Source organism: Symphalangus syndactylus, chromosome 18 (assembly GCF_028878055.3).
Source record: "Symphalangus syndactylus isolate Jambi chromosome 18, NHGRI_mSymSyn1-v2.1_pri, whole genome shotgun sequence".
Lineage (NCBI taxonomy): Eukaryota > Metazoa > Chordata > Mammalia > Primates > Hylobatidae > Symphalangus > Symphalangus syndactylus.
The window spans coordinates 74,031,624-74,048,128 of record NC_072440.2 but is presented as its reverse complement, the minus strand read 5'-3'; the positions used below and the strand labels follow the sequence as shown (position 1 = coordinate 74,048,128).

Genomic DNA, 16,505 nt, shown 5'->3' with positions numbered 1-16,505 from the left:
GAGATCCCATGGGTGTGAGCTAATAAATGCATGAGCTAATAACCCCCCTGACCTTCCCTTTTCCTTAAGCTAGTGTGAACTGAGTTTTTGTGGCTTTAAACCAGAGCCCTAGTTTTAAATCACGATTCCTCTACTGGATTTTATACTCTTCTAGTTTTGGGTTTTTTTTTTGGCAGATAGCAGACAATTGGATATTCCAATGACAATATGGCCCATCTTCCCTAAACTCCCACTGTTTTCCCCACTGTTTCTCTCAGAAAGTTTGTTCTGAATTTTCCTGAGATGAACTCAGGCTCTGCACTCCCAAGCTCTGTGGCCCCGAGGCCGTCATTCCCTTCTCCTAGCCTTAGTCTCCCTCATCTTTAAAATGGGACATCTAGAATCCATCACTGGCTGAGCACATTGGCTCAAGCCTGTAATCCCAGCACTTTGGGAGGCTTAGGTGGAAAGATCACTTGAGCCCAGGAGTTTGAGACCAGCTTTGGGAACATAATGAGGCTTTGTTTCTATTTCTATTCAAAAAAATAAAAAAGAATCCATCACTGTGAACTCTTGTGAAAATCCAATGAGGAGAGGTGTGTGAGTGCCTGCCACAGTGCCTGGCACATGGTTGGAGCCCCAGAGTGTATATGGTCCCAGTATTATTGTTTCTATGCTGTGTCCCAAAAAGCTGACTTGTGTCAACTGCGGGAGCCCACCATTTCAGAAATTACTGAATAACCTGTGGAATTTCCCCTTAGTTACAAAGGTTACTCTTTTAAAAACTCTGTCCTTGGTCAGGCGCTGTGGCTCACGCCTGTAATCCCAGCACTTTGGGAGGCCAAGGCAGGTGAGTCACTTGAGGTCACGCGTTTGAGACGAGCCTGACCAACATGTTGAAACCCTGTCTCTACTAAAAATACAAAAATTAGCTGGGCATGGTGGCACATGCCTGTAATCCCAGCTACTTGGGAGGCTGAGGTATGGGAATCGATTGAACCTGGGAGGTGGAGGTTGTAGTGAGCCCAGATCGTGCCACTGCACTCCAGCCTGGGCAATAGAGCAAGACTGTCTCAGAATGAACAAACAAAAAATAAAAACTCTGTCCTTAAGGACAGGGTGATGCTTCTCTACCTTCTCCTTTAGGGGCAGGGTGGAGTAACCACTGGACTCAAGAAATGATCTGTGAGTCCAGACATGGTGGCTCATGCCTCTAATCCCAGCATTTTAGGAGGCTGAGGTCAGAGAATTGCTCGAGCCCAGGAGTTCAAGATCAGCCTGGGCAACAAAGCATGATGTTGTCTCCACAAAAATAAAATAATGAAGTAAAATATCTGAAACCTGCTGCAGCCTGTTCACTGGTGTTAAGATAACTCCCTCTCCCAGAAGCCTTGGCTAAGCACTCTGTCAAGGCGAGTGCCTCTCAATAGGTGGGTGACTTTGTCCTCCTCACCCCCAGGGACACTTGGTGATATCTGGAGACATTTTGGGTTACTGCAATTGGATGGTATGCTACTGGCATCTATGGGCAGAAGCCAGGGATGCTGTTTCATACCCTATAGCAAACAGGACAGCCCTGTCTGCCCAACAAAGAATTATCTGGCCACAATGTTGCTAAAGCTGAGGCTGAGAGAAGTTGGTCTAGACTACATGTTTTTCTCTTTACGAAGAAAATGACCCATCACATCTCCTAGTATAGAAACGCTGCTTCCGGCCGGACGCAGTGGCTCATGCCTGTAATCCAACAGTTTGGGAGGCCAAGACGGGCGGATCACTTGAGGTCAGGAGCTTGAGACCAGCCTGGCCAACATGGTGAAACCTCGTCTCTACTAAAAATACAAAAACTAGCCAGGTGTAGTGGCATGCACCTGTAATCGCAGCTACACAGGAAGCAGAGGCAGGAGAATCGCTTGAACCCGAGAGGCAGAAATTGCAGTGAGCCGAGATTGTGCTACTTCATTCCAGCCTGGGCGACAGAGCAAGCCTCTTAAAAAAAAAAAAAAAAAGCTGCTTCCCAGATTGGGCAACAGAAATATGAGTGGGTGTGCAGAATGAGTGTGTAAATATAGGTGCATAGGCACATGGGGAGGGTGAATCCATGAGATGAGGGGAGACGTGCACATAGGGGTATGTGTGCACACAGGTGTGTCTGTGCCCAGGTTGTGTGTGCATGCATGCATGTGCTTGTGTGATGTATGCATCAGTGCCTGTAAGTGTGTGCATCATGTGCAAGTGGCACGTGTGATGTGGGCGTGTAAGACAGGAAATTGTGTTGATAAGAAATGTATGGGATGATGGGTACTTACAGGTGCGGGAGTGGATTTTGTGTCTCTAGAGTGTAAGTGACTGGCTTGTGTGTGTCACTGTATAGAGAATAAGTCGTATGTGGAAACAGGAGGAGAAAGGAAGGGACCCAAGGCATGAGCCACCATTTTGGTTTCCTGGGATGGCCCACGCCCTGACTTACCCCTCCGGAGGCTTGCTGGGCAGCGTTGGTAGCTGGCAAGACAAAGCAGAGAAGCCAGTAACCAAACAGCACTCCAGATGACTGGACTCCCTTTTTCCTCTCGGTGTGAATCAGGAACACTGCGAAGCTCTGGACAGGAAAGTCAGGGAGGCCCCTTAGGGGAGGGTGGGAGGCTGCAGGGAGCCTCTTCTCTTCCCCTTGTTCTCCACTGTGGCAGGCAAAGCAGCAGCTGGGAGGCAGCCAGGCTCCAGACTGAAGGCATCATTACCATCGTGGTGAGCCACACAGTAGGATGAATGAGGAATTCTGGGGCCTCAGGCATTCCCTGTTGGATTTTCCAAAGAGCGACAGCCACGCTAGAGGTACACAGGACTATGAGGGCGAATCCAAGCACCTGAGGATACAGGCTTAGATAAGCTTGGGGGGCAATAAGAGAGGTCACAGCAAACTGGTGGGCGACCCCATGTCCAACTGGGAGCTGGTTCTGCAACCTTCCGGCTGATACTGAGTATACCAGGGTCACCAGCTAGCAACGTGCCAAGGTGAACAATGTGTAAAGGGCATTGCAGATCAGCCCTGACCTGTAACTGTCATATAAATAATGCACAGCAAGGGCTTGAGCCAACCGAGTGTTTTCCAAAATGCAGGAAGTGCTCCAATCGTGCACATGTGAGATGACTTTGGCTGTGAAGAAACAGCAGGAAATGAAATGTACTCACCAGGTAAAAAACTGTCCTCTCTCCAAGTCATTTTTCAATCCCTGCTATGAAATCAAGGAGCAACTCTCTGTTGGGCCAGTAAGTTTCTAGGGTCTCTCTAATATATATTGGTTTCTCTATTGAATAAAAGGAAGGAAGAAAATGAGAGAACATGGACACACCAGAGGGAAGGCCAGAGCTAAGGCACATTGGAGGAACTGCTCAAAGAACCTCAGTTTAAAGCAGAAGTTGGCAAACTATCAATCATCAAAGAAAAATAAAAAGCATATGTCACGACAGGTGAAAATTACACGAAATCCAAATTTCAGTGACTACAAATAAAGTTTTATTGAAACACAGTCAGCCGGGGGTGGTGGCTCACACCTGTAATCACAGCGCTTTGGCAGGCTGAGGCAGGCAGATCACCTGAGGTCAGGAGTTGGAGACCAGCCTGGCCAACATGGCGAAACCCTGTTTCTACTAAAAATACAAAAAAATAGGTGTGGTGGCGGGCACCTGTAATCCCAGCTACTGGGGAGACTGAGACAGGAGAACCACTTGAACCCAGGAGGCAGAGGTTGCAGAGAGCCGAGATTGCACCATTGCACTCCAGTACAAGAGCAAAACTGCATCTCAAAAAAGAAAAAAAAAGTAACACAGTCATGACTGTTGTCTAGGGTTATGACTATTGCGTTCATTCTGGAATGGCAGAGTTCAGTGTTCGGAAGGAAGATTACCTGGCTCACAAAGTCTCAAATACTATGTACTATTTGGCTGTTTAAGTTTGCCAACCCCTGGGATGGTGGTGGGTGATAATGCAAAAATTAACACAATGGCAGAAGAATGAATGAACTCTGAAGAACATTCTTTGGAAGCCTACAAGAATGGAGTAGAAGAGGATGGATGGGCAGAAAGGCTCACACTTGGAATGCCAGTGTTTATTTAACACGCTAAAGTAAATATATATCACATATAAAAATTGTCCTATAATACAGCCAGTGGGGGAACATAAAAATAAATGCATAACTTTTTAAAAGGTTCATCCTAATATGGCCCTGAAATTACCTTGTGTATCCAAGAGTCTACATGGTATGTTTTGGAAAATGCCAGGTTATGGTAGCTATAACCTGTCCAGGAACATGGGAGTGTATGTGTGTGTTTGTGCATGCATGGATTTTCGGAATTACAAAATCTGTTTGGGAGAACCGTGTTCCATTGAATTGACCTCTGTAGCCTCTCTAATATTGCTCTGTTTGATTAACGGATTCCCTTTTACACCCTGATAGGAGTCTAATTTAAGACTTCACCAGGTTCCAGCCTGTCCCCTGCCTCCCCCACCATTGCCTGGTTCCAGGCTCCCAGGGATGGCAGCTACCATCTTGGCTTTGAAGAGTGGGGACATCCGGAGGTAGCCCCGGCCATGGTGGTGGATGAAGAGGAGGTAGATGGGACCAAGGACCCAGAGGTACATGGGGGGCACCCAGACCCCTGCTGTTCTCAGGAAGCACAGGCTCAGCAGGCTGGTGGCAGCAGGTTCAGGCTCTGTCTGGTTCCAGACCTGAGGGAACACCAGGAGGACCCTTAGGATGGTATAAGGCAGGGGTACCCAGCTCACCTGTCCCGGGGGGCCAGGCAACTTTTTGGATCTTTAACATTTACACAAAAATGTGCCAAGTACTCTTTGGAATACCTACTAATTCTCAACTCCTTTCATCCTGACATTAAGCCTAGGTAGATGCAATTATATTGATTTGCAGATGAAGAAGCCGAGGACCAGAGAGATTGAGTAACTTGGCTGACTTTACCCAGCAGAGGAGTGGAAGGGCTGGGATTTGAACCCAGGGAGCTGGGCCATGTGGTCTAGGAGACCTGGGCTCCATAATCATTGCTAGGCACAGACTGTCAGTTAATCCTTGTAACAACTCCAGGACATAGGCAGTACTGTCCCCATTTCAGAGACCAGCAGACTGAGGTACCGATTGGAGAACTGCCTCCCTCAGGGCCACACAAATGGGAAGTGGCAAAGCTGACTCTGACCCAGGCTTATCTGACCCCAGACCTTGTTCGACTGGTGGTCTTGATGTATGATTTATTTTTATTTTTTATTATTAATTAATTTATGTTTTAGAGACAGGGTCTCACTCTGTTGCCCAGGCTGAAGTGGCACAATCAAAGCTCACCAAAGCTTCAAATTTTCTGGGCTCAAGCAATCCTCCCACCTCAGCCTCTCAGAGTGCTGGGATTACAGGCATAAGCTGCCTCACCAGGCCTGGCTAATTTTTTTTTTCATGTTTTGTAGAGATGGGGGTCTCTCTGTGTTGCCCATGCTGGTCTCGAACTCCTGGCCTCAAGCAATCCTCCTGCCTCAGCCTCCTAGGTACTGGGATTACAGGCAAGAGCCACCGGCCCAGCTTGATCTGTTATTTTCATCTCGGCAGGTCTGCTGGTCCTATCTTACCCTAGAAGAAATCTGAAGTTTAGTGGATGTCGCCTCTTCAATTCTCTCTCCGCTGTCTTTTTACTCCCCCTGGTTTCACAACTCGCTGGCTGTGCAAACTTTAACCTCTCTGTGTCTCAGTTTCCTTCCCGGCAAAAGGGGGATAATGAGACTCTACCTCTATGAGTTGTATTAAATGGATTAATAGCAGCAAAGTTCATAGCCGCATGGCACAAGGTTGGGCACAAGGCTAGGCACAGAGGAAGCCCTCAGTTCATACCAGCTTATTGCTTCACCTCCCTGGCCCTCGAAATGCTGGCAGTTTGCAACCCCCACCTCCACCCCATGAACTCCACTCCCTGGAGTCCTTTGCTAAGAGCAATGGAAAAAGAAACCAGAGAGGTAAGGGCTCTCCAGGGTAGGAGGGCTTGGGGGACCCACTAGCTTTATGCAAATAAGGGTCAAAGCTCCTAGCAGCTGGGAGGTCTGGTGGCCCCTTAAACAGAGCTGGGCTCTCGGGGGCTGGCTTGGTGAAAGGAGTCCAGCCCGCTGCAGTGAGGGGGCCGGAGTAAGTCTCTTCGCTTCCTGGGTCCAGGAATTTGGGGGTCTCTCCTCTCCCCAGTATCGCAGCCCGAGCGATCTGCAGCCAAACCAAGCCTGGAAGAGGAGAGTGGGGCGCGATGGGGGGCACTCACCCCCTGCCCCGCGCAGGGCTCAGCAGGCGCGGCCATGGGCGCCTTCTGTCGTCGTGGATCCCAGCGTCTGTCTGTCGCTAAGTCTCTGGGCAGACTGCTCGGCTGCGATCCTGCCAGGGAAGAGGCGGGGCTGGTCTGGTCGTGCTGGGCTGGTCCGGCTGGGATTCGAGCTCCGGGATCGGGAGGCCCCGGGCAAGGTCCAGCTGCGCGGCAGGGGTGAGGCCACGGGAGGTGAAAACAGGCGAGGTGGGGGGAGGGGGGAAGAGAGGCTCTCGGGGAGCTGGGACAGGCACCGGGTTGGGGGGTCCCGGAACCCCTGAAAGTTCAGTGACACCTCCATAGTTCCCTCTTCCCCCCGCAACAAGAATCACTCCAAACTTCCCAAACACTTTGGACCCAGCAACTTCCAGGAGTTCATCCTGATGAGAGAACTGAAAGGTGTGCACACGTTAGTAACAAGGAGGCCTGGTGACCGCCTAAGCGTCCAATCTCGGGGACCACCGGGTCAAGGCCGAGAGGATGGAGACCGCGTCACAGGCACCTCGCTGCTGAAATGGAGGGTGGTGGGGAGAATTTAGAAGATTATGCAATGGGCTGTCAGGGCTGTACCCAGCCGCCCTGGTAAGCAGAGACTCAAGAAACCTCTGGGGTCCTGTTTTCTGGTCGTATGATCCCAGGAGTGCACATGGGCCCCTCGGGTATCTGAACAGAAGGGCACGGGAGGGAGGGCCGCACCCCTGCAGTCTTACTCTGCTGGTGTAGCGGTCACCTGCCAACTCCCACCCCACCCTGCACCGCGGGCTCCTGAGTCGGCAGATTAAGCATTTGATAAATTCTATTTTAAATACATGTTTTAAACTTGTCAGCTCTTTGTCTTCATTTCAGTCCCTGTGCCTCTACCTCCTGCTGTGGCCGCTTATTTAACACTGGGGGGTTACCCTCTGCTAAGTCCCAGGGAGAGACTGTGCCTAATATCCGAGGGAGATATTATTCCTGATATCACGCTGGGTGAACACCTCGTGTGTACAGCCTCTGATATGATTCGTAATATCGAAGGGAGATATTATCCTAACATCTCAGTGGGTGAACACCGTGTGTGTAAACCCTGTGGTATTATTCGAAATATCCGAGGGACATATTACTCCTAATATCACAGTGGGTGTACATCCTGTGATATTATTCGCAATATCCGAAGGAGATTTTACTCCTAATATCGCAGTGGGAGTACGCACTGTGATACTATTTGTAATATCCGAGGAAGATTTTACTCCTAATATCACAGTGGGTGTACAACCTGTGATATTATTCATAATATGCTAGAGATATATTACTCCAAATCTCACGGTGGGTGTACACTCTGCCATATAGTTCGTAATATCCTAGGGAGTTATTACTGCTAATATCACAGTGAGAGTACACACTGTGATATTATTCATAATATCCTAGAAAGATATTACTTTAATATCACAGAGGGTGTACACCCTGTGATATTATTCATAATATTCTATGAAGATATAACTCCTAATATAACAGTAGGTGTATACCCTGTGGTATTATTTGTTATGTCCTGGGGTGATACTACCCCTAATACCCACAGTGGGTGTACACCCTGTGATACGATTTGTAATATCCTAGGGAGATATAACTCCTAATATCACGGAGGGAGTACACCCTGTAATATTATTCGTAATATCCTAGAAAGATAATACTTTTAATATCACAGTGGGTGTACACCCTGTGATAATATTCGTAATTTCCTAGGGAGATACTACTCCCAATATCACCTGGAGTGTACACTACGTGATATTATTCATAATATCGTAGGGAGCTATTACTTTTGATTTCACAGTGGGTGTATACCCTATGATATTATTCGTAATATCTTAAGAAGATGTTACTCCTGAAATCACAGTGGCTGTACACACTGTGATATTATTCATAATATTCTAGGGAGATATTACTCCTAATCTCATAGTGGGTGTACACCTTGTGATACTATTTGTAATGTTCTAGAAAGATATTCCTTTTAATATCACAGTGGGTGTACACCCTGTGATATGATTCGAAATATCCTAGGGAGATATTACTCATAATATCACTGTGAGTGTATCCCTGTGATATGATTTATAATATTCTAGGGGAAAAAAATCTCCATATATCACAGTGGGTGTAAACCCTGTGATATTATTTGTAATATCCAAGGGAGATATTACTCCTAAAATCAGAGTGGGTGTACACATGTGGGTACACCTTGTGATATTATTCATAATTTCCTAGGGAGATATTACCCCTAATATCACAGTGGGTGTATACCCGGTGATATTATTCCTTATATCCCAAGAAGATATTATTATAACTAATATCACATTGATATTATTTGTTATATACTGGGGGGATATTATTATCCTTAATATCCCAGTAAACCTTGTATTATTATTCCTTGTTTCCTCGGGCGATATTGTTACTTCTAATATCAAAATGGATATACACCCTGTGATATTACTCGTTATATTCTGGGGAGGTGTTATTAACCCTCATGTCACAAATGGGGTACACCCTGTGATATTATTCATCATATCCTGGAAAGAAATAATTACCCGTGATATCACAGTGGGTGTACACCTTGTGATATTATTTGTTATATCCTGGGGAGGTATTATTACCTCTGATACCACACTGGGTGTACACCATGTGATATTGTCTGTTATATACTGGAAAGATATTATTACTTCTAATATCACAGTGGTGTACATCCTCTGATATTATTTGTTATATTGTGAAGAGATATTATTACTTCTGATATCACAGTCAGAGTACACCCTGTGATATTATTTCTAATATCCTTGGAAGATATTACCCCAATGTCACAGTGGGTGTACACCCTGTGAGATATTTCATAATATCCTAGAAAGATATTGCTCCTAATATCAGTGCATGTACACCCTGTGATGGTATTCCTAATACCCTAGAAAGACATTACTCTTACTATCAGAGTATGTGTACACCCTGTGATATTATTCCTAATACTTTAGGGAGATATTACCCCTAATATCACAGTGGGTGTACACCCTGTTACATTATTTCTAATATCCTAGGGAGCTATTACTCCTAATATCACGGTGAGTGTACACCCTGTGATATTATTACTAATATCCTAGGCCGATAGTACTTCTAATATCACAGTGGGTGTACACATTGTAATATTATTTGTAATATCCTAGGGAGACATTACTTTTAATATCACAGTGAGCGTATACCCTCTGATGTTATTCTTAATATCCTAGGGGGCTATTACTTCTAATATCACAGTGGGTGTACACCCTGTGATATTATTTATAACATCTTAGGGAAATATTACTCCTAATATCACAGTGGGTGTACACTTTGTGATATTATTCTTAATATCCCAGGGAGATATTACTTCTAATATCACAGCAGGTGTATAACCTATGATATTTTTCTTAATATCCTAGGGAAATATTACCCCTAATAGGACAGTTGGTGTACACCATGTGTGTACTTCCTGTGATATTATTCATAATACCCCAGGGAGATATTGGTCCTAATATCCCAGTGAATTTACACCATGCATGTACACGCTGTGACCTCCCAGAAAGATATTACTCCTAATATCACAGTGGGGGTACACCCTGTGATATTATTTGTAATACCCTATGGACATCATAATATCACAATGAACGTACACCATTGTGTACATGCTGTAATATTATTTGTAATATTTTTGGGTGATATTACCCCTAATGTCACAATGCGTGTACATCTTGTGATATTATTTGTAATATTCTGTGGAGATATTGCCCCTAATATCACAGTGGGTGTATACTCTTTGATACTATTCATAACATCCTGGAAGATATTATCCATATTGTCACGGTGGGTGTACACCCTGTGATATTTATTCGTTATATTCTGGGGATATATTACCCCAATATACTGCAGGTGTACCCCCTGTGATATTATTCACTATATCTTGGAGATATAATATTACCCCTAATATCACAGTGGGTGTATACTTTGTGATATTATTCATTATATTCTGAAGAGATATTATTTCCTTTAATATCACAGTGCATGTACACCTTGTGATATTATTTGTTATATCCTGGGGAGATACTATATTACTCCTAGTATCACAGTGGCTGTACACCTTGTGATACTATTCATTATATCCTGGGGAGATAGTATTACTCCTAATATCACAGTAAGTGTATACCCTGTGATATTATTCATAATATCATCGGAGATATTACCCGTATTGTCACAGTGGGTGTACATCTCGTAATATTATTTGTAATATCCTGGGAAGATATTATTGCTCCCAGTATCACAGTGGGTGTACATCCTGCAATATTATTCATTATATCCTGGGGAGGTATTATTATTCCTAATATCACAGTGGGTGAACATTCTGTAATATTATTCATTATATTTTGGGGAGATATTATTTCCTCTAATATCACAGTGGGTGTACACCCTGTGATATTATTCATTATATCCTGGGAAGATATTATTACCTCTAATATCACAGTGGGTGTACACCCTGTGATAATGTTATATCCTGGGGAGATATTATTATGTCTAATATCACAATGGGTGAACACCCTGTGATATTATTCGTTATATTTGGGGAAGATGTTATTACCCCTAATATCACAGCGGTGTACAATCTGTGATATTACTCGTTGTATATTGGGGAGGTATCATTACCCAAAATATCACAGTGGATGTACACCCTGTCATATTATTTGTTATATCCCTGAGAAATATTATTATTCCTATTATCACAGTGGGTGTACACCCTGTGATATTATTCATTACATCCTAGGGAGATATTGTTACCCATAATATCACAGTGGATGTACACCCTGTCATATTATTTGTTATATCCTTGAGAGATGTTATTACCCCTAATATCACAGTGGGTGTACACCCTGTGATATTATTCGTCAAATTTTCTGGAGATATTATTACCCATAATATCAGTGTGTGTGCCCACTGTGACAGTATTGATTACATCTTGGGGTGATATTACTCCTAATTTCATAGTGGCTGTATCCCTGTGTTTACACCCTGTGATGTTATTCATAATATTTTAGGGAGATATTACTCCTAATATCACAGTCGGTGTACATCATGTTTGTACACCCTATGATATTATTTGTAATATTTTAGGGAGATACTACTCCTAATATCATTGTGGGTGTACAGCATGTTTGTAAACACTGTGATATTATTCATAATATCTGAGGGAGATATTACTGCCAATAGCACAGTGGGTGTACACCCTGTACACCATGTAATACTATTCGTGATATCCAAGGGAGATATTACTTCCAGTATCACAGTGGGTTTACACCCTGTGGTATTATTCATAATATTCGAGGGAGATATTACTCTCAATATCACAGTGGATGTACACCCTGTGATATTATTTGCAATATCTGAGGGAGACATTACTGCTAATATCACAGTGGGAGTACACCCTGTGATATTATTTGTTTTATCCTGGAGACATATTATTCCTATTATCACAGTGGGTGTACACCCTGTGATATTATTCGTTATACTCATGGAAGATGTTATTACCCCTAATATCACAGTCGGTGTACACCCTGTGATATTATTCGTTATATCCTGGGGAGATATTATTACCCCTAGTATCACAGTGGGTGTACTCCCTGTCATATTATTCATTACATCATGGGAAGATATTATTACATCTAATATCACTGTGGGTGTACACCCTGTGATATTATTTATTATATCCTGGTGAGATGTTATTACTGCTAATATCACAGGGAGTGTCAAATTTTCTGGAGATATTATTATCCTTAATATCACAGTGGGTGTACACCCTGTGTGTACACCCTGTAATATTATTCATAATATTTTAGGGAGATATTACTCCTAATATCACAGTGGGTGTACACCCTCCTCTGATATCACAGTGGGTGTACACCCTCTCAAATTATTCGTTATGTACTAAGTAGATATTATTACCCCTAATATCACAGTGGGTGTACACCCTGTGGTATTATTCCTTATATCCCAAGAAGATATTACTGTAACTAATATCACAGTGGGTGTACACCCTATGATATTATCTGTTATATACTGGGGGTATATTATTTGTAATATTTTAGGGAGATATTACTCTTAATATCATAGTGGGTGTACACCATGTTTGTAAACCCTGGGATATTATTCATAATATCCGAGGGAGATATGACTCCCAATATCACAGTGGGTTTACATCCTATGATATTATTTGTAATATCTGAGGGAGGTATTACTCTCCATATCACAGTGAGTGTACACCCTTCTATATTATTCATAACATCCGTGGTAGATATTACATCCAATATCAAAGGGGTGTGATAATATCTGAGGGAGATATTATTCATAATATCAATGGGAGGCATTATTCCTAATATCTCAGTGAGTGTACCGCGTCACAGTGGGTATACCGCGTCACAGTGGGTGTACACTGTGTGATATTATTCATAATATCCGTGGGAGATATTATTCCTGATATCTCAGTGGTTATACCATGTCACAGTGGGTATACCGCATCACAGTGGGTGTACACTGTGTGATATTATTCATAATATCCGAAGGAGATCTTACTCCTAATATCACAGTGAGTGTACACCCTGTGATATTATTCTAATACCCGAGGGAGAGCTTTCTCCTAATATCACAGTGGGTGTACACTCTGTGATATTTTTCATAATATCCGAGGGAGATAGGATGGAGACCACGTCACAGTCCCCTCACTGCTGGAATGGACACTGTCTACCTGTCGAGTGGTGGAGAGAACTTAGTGAGATTATGCAAACGTTTAGCACACTGCCAGATATGCATTAAATGCTCAGAAGACTTAGCTTTTATTATTACTGTTATAATTTGGGCCATGGGTTAATAACCAGTGGTTTAAAATGCCATTGCAGCCGGGCACGGTGGCTCACGCCTGTAATCCCAGCACTTTGGGAGGCTGATGAGGGCGGATCACTTGAGGTCAGGAGTTTGTGACCAGCCTGGCAAACATAGTGAAACCCTGTTTCGACTAAAAATACAAAAATAAGCTGGGTGTTTTGGTGCATGCCTGTAGTTTCAGCTTCCCAGGAGGTTGAGGCAGGAGAATCGCTTGAACCTGGGAGGCGAATGTTGGAGTGAGCCAAGATTGTGCCACTGCACTCCAGCCTGGGTGACAGAGCGAGACTCTGTCTCAAAACAAACAAACAAAATGCCATTGAAGACATATATTAATATGAAAAGGTGGTTGCTAAATGATGATTGAATAAAAGAGATTATAATACAAAATAGGCTTTGGTTTTTTTAAAGAAAAAAGAAAAGGATATGCCCAAATTAGGGAACAGGGAGAAGGCCAAGCATTTACCTTCCTCTCTTGAGTCTTTTTTTCTCTCTCTTTTTTTTTGAGTCAGGGTCTTGCTCTGTTACCCAGGCTGGAACGCAGTAGTGCCATCATGGCTCACTGCAGCCTTGACCTCCTGGGATCTAGCGACCTTCCACCTCAGCCTCTCCCGAGTAGCTGTGATTACAGGCACACACCACCAATGCCTGGCTAGTTCTTAAATTTTTTGTGGAGGCTGGTCTCACATTGTTGCCCAAGCTGCTTTGGAACTCCTGGCCTCAAGCCGTCCTCTTGCCTGGGCCTCCCAAAGTGCCGCGATTACAGGTGTGAGCCACCATGCCCAGCCCTCTCTTGGGTCTTAAAGCAAAGTGTCAAAGACCCAGCCACCACTTCTTAGAAATGACTCGATGTCATACTAGCATAAATGCATCGGTAAAAAGATGGAAATGTGGTAACGCAGTGATCTTGGGGAATCCTAGTTTTCTTTTCCAATTTCTTTGCTGTTGCAGTGAGCAAGTATTCATTTCAAGATAGGAATGAAATATTCAGCTCTTTTAGACAGACAAGCACAGGTGCTCAGTTTGGGAGAAGAATTAAAATCCTCTGCACTCTCCGTGCTGCCTTGCTAATTCTCAGGGTCCTGTCCTCATCTTCTACTCTTGCCTTCTGCAGGCACCCCACAGCGTGTTTTCCCCGACCTTTTTGTGTCTCTCTAAATCCAGTATTGGGCCCAGGGAGCACCCCCTCCCCTGCCCCCTTCAGCTGTCCTCCTGCCTGAGTCTTCTGGAAGCTTCGGGACAGAAAGAACCCAAGGATTTGTCATGAAGCTCAGTGTGGCAGGTCTACTGTTTCCATGTAAATCATGTCTGCTTATCTGAGCTGGTTTTGGTGGAAACTGATGGAAATTATGGGGAAGCCAAATCCCTGTCTCTCTGCAAGCCACTCCCCAATCCCACCCCCATGAATTGGCATTGTCACAGTCCTGGTGCTTCATTTCTTTCTATATTTGAAGATGAATTTGAGGGAAATAGAAAGTCAGGAACACAGCAGAAATCATTTGGGGTGAGTCCAGAACAAAACTTGGGGATCCCACTTCCTGCTCTTTTTTTTTTCTTTGAGACGGAGTCTCACTCTGTCGCCCAGGCTGGAGTGCAGTGGCAAGACCTCAGCTCACTGCAACCTGTGGCTCCCTGGTTCAAGTGATTCTCCTTCCTCAGCCTCCTGAGTAGCTGGGATTAGAAGTGTGCGCCACCACACCTAGCTAATTTTTGTATTTTTTGTAGAGATGGGGTTTCGCCATGTTGGCCAAGCTGGTCTCAAACTCCTGACCTCAAATGATCTGCCCACCTCGGACTCCCAACATGTTCATATTACAGTCGTGAGCCACGGCTCCCGGCCCCAATTCCTGCTCTCTAGCTCCTGGAAAACCTGTGGCTGCATGCAGAGTCTTAGACAACTTCCTTTTCCTCTCTGGGCCTCGGTTTCCCATTCTGTAAGATGAGAGGTTTCCATAGGCCAACACTTTCTAATTGGTGGTTTTCAATCCTCTGGTGATTTGCATAAAAGGCATCTATTTCAATTGTGCTTATAAATAACAAACCCCAATAAATAGACGAATTATTTAAATGGTTTCTCATTATCACTAAATAGTTGAGAGTCTACTGTATTTGAGTGAAAATGCAGCACGAGAAACTGAAATCAGATGCACTCATGATTATGACCCTGAGGTCAATGTGTCATTCCCTTCATTCCCTCCTTGCCTCCATGAAGGTTTGACTACTGTATAGTTTGAACCTGTGCTTCTTAGTTGTTTATTGCTTAAGTTTTAGCCACAATGGCAAATTGCAGCGGGAAATCCAGTCCTACTTTGTCATTTAGAAACAAAATACAAAACCTATCAAAATAAAAGCACTAGCTTTTTTTTTTTTTGAGGCAAAATGGAAGAATTCCTAATATTAGGTTAGAAAAGCATTTTTTTTTTTTTTGATACGGAGTCTTGCTCTGTCGCCCGGGCTGGAGTGCAGTGGCAGGATCTCGGCTCACTGCAAGCTCCGCCTCCTGGGTTCACGCCATTCTCCTGCCTCAGCCTCCCAAGTAGCTGGGACTACAGGCGCCTGTCACCACGCCCGGCTAACTTTTTATATTTTTAGTAGAGACGGGGTTTCACTGTGTTAGCCAGGATGGTCTCGATCTCCTGAACTCATGATCTGCCCGCCTTGGCCTCCCAAAGTGCTGGGATTACAGGCGTGAACCACGGTGCCTGGCCTCTTTGTTGTGTGTTTTGATGTGGTGACTGCTAGTTAAATTCAGTGTACATATGAATTCATTCTTGGGACAAAATATGCTGGATTTGAACTTATTTTCAGGCAAATCATGTTTCATCTTACAGAGCTAATTCAAAGTATTCTGACCGCATGCACTTCTTGCTTAGGGGAAGAAAACTCATCAAAATTTGTTTTTAGGCATATGTTATTAGAGGTAGGATTAAAATAAATCTTACATACTTTCTTTTTTTTTTTTTTTGAGACGGAGTCTCGCTCTGTCACCCAGGCTGGAGTGCAATGGCGCGACCTCGGCTCACTGCAAGCTCCGCCTCCCTGGTTCACGCCATTCTCCTGCCTCAGCCTCCCGAGTAGCTGGGACTACAGGCGCCCGCCACGGCGTCCGGCTAATTTTTTGCATTTTTAGTAGAGACTGGGTTTCACCGTGTTAGCCAGGAGGGTCTCGATCCCCTGACCTCGTGATCCACCCGCCTCGGCCTCCCAAAGTACATACTTTCTTTAATATGCTAACATTAACATGTTTCGCTTAAAAAAGTATCGATCATTTATCA

At 44.2% G+C, this 16,505-nt stretch overlaps 1 protein-coding gene across 1 annotated transcript in view; it reads right to left on the bottom strand.

The window, feature by feature from the left end:
• Window positions 1–16,505, bottom strand: part of ABCC6 (ATP binding cassette subfamily C member 6) — an 85,009-nt gene that overhangs the window by 68,180 nt on the left and 324 nt on the right. Inside the window, exons 2-5 of the mRNA XM_055253382.2 lie at window positions 6,277–6,479; window positions 4,483–4,702; window positions 2,715–2,863; window positions 2,447–2,575 (exon numbers count right to left, since the gene is read on the bottom strand). Coding sequence (XP_055109357.2) covers window positions 2,447–2,575; window positions 2,715–2,863; window positions 4,483–4,702; window positions 6,277–6,312 — 534 coding nt within the window. The 5' untranslated portion in view covers window positions 6,313–6,479. The remainder of the gene's footprint in view (window positions 1–2,446; window positions 2,576–2,714; window positions 2,864–4,482; window positions 4,703–6,276; window positions 6,480–16,505) is intronic.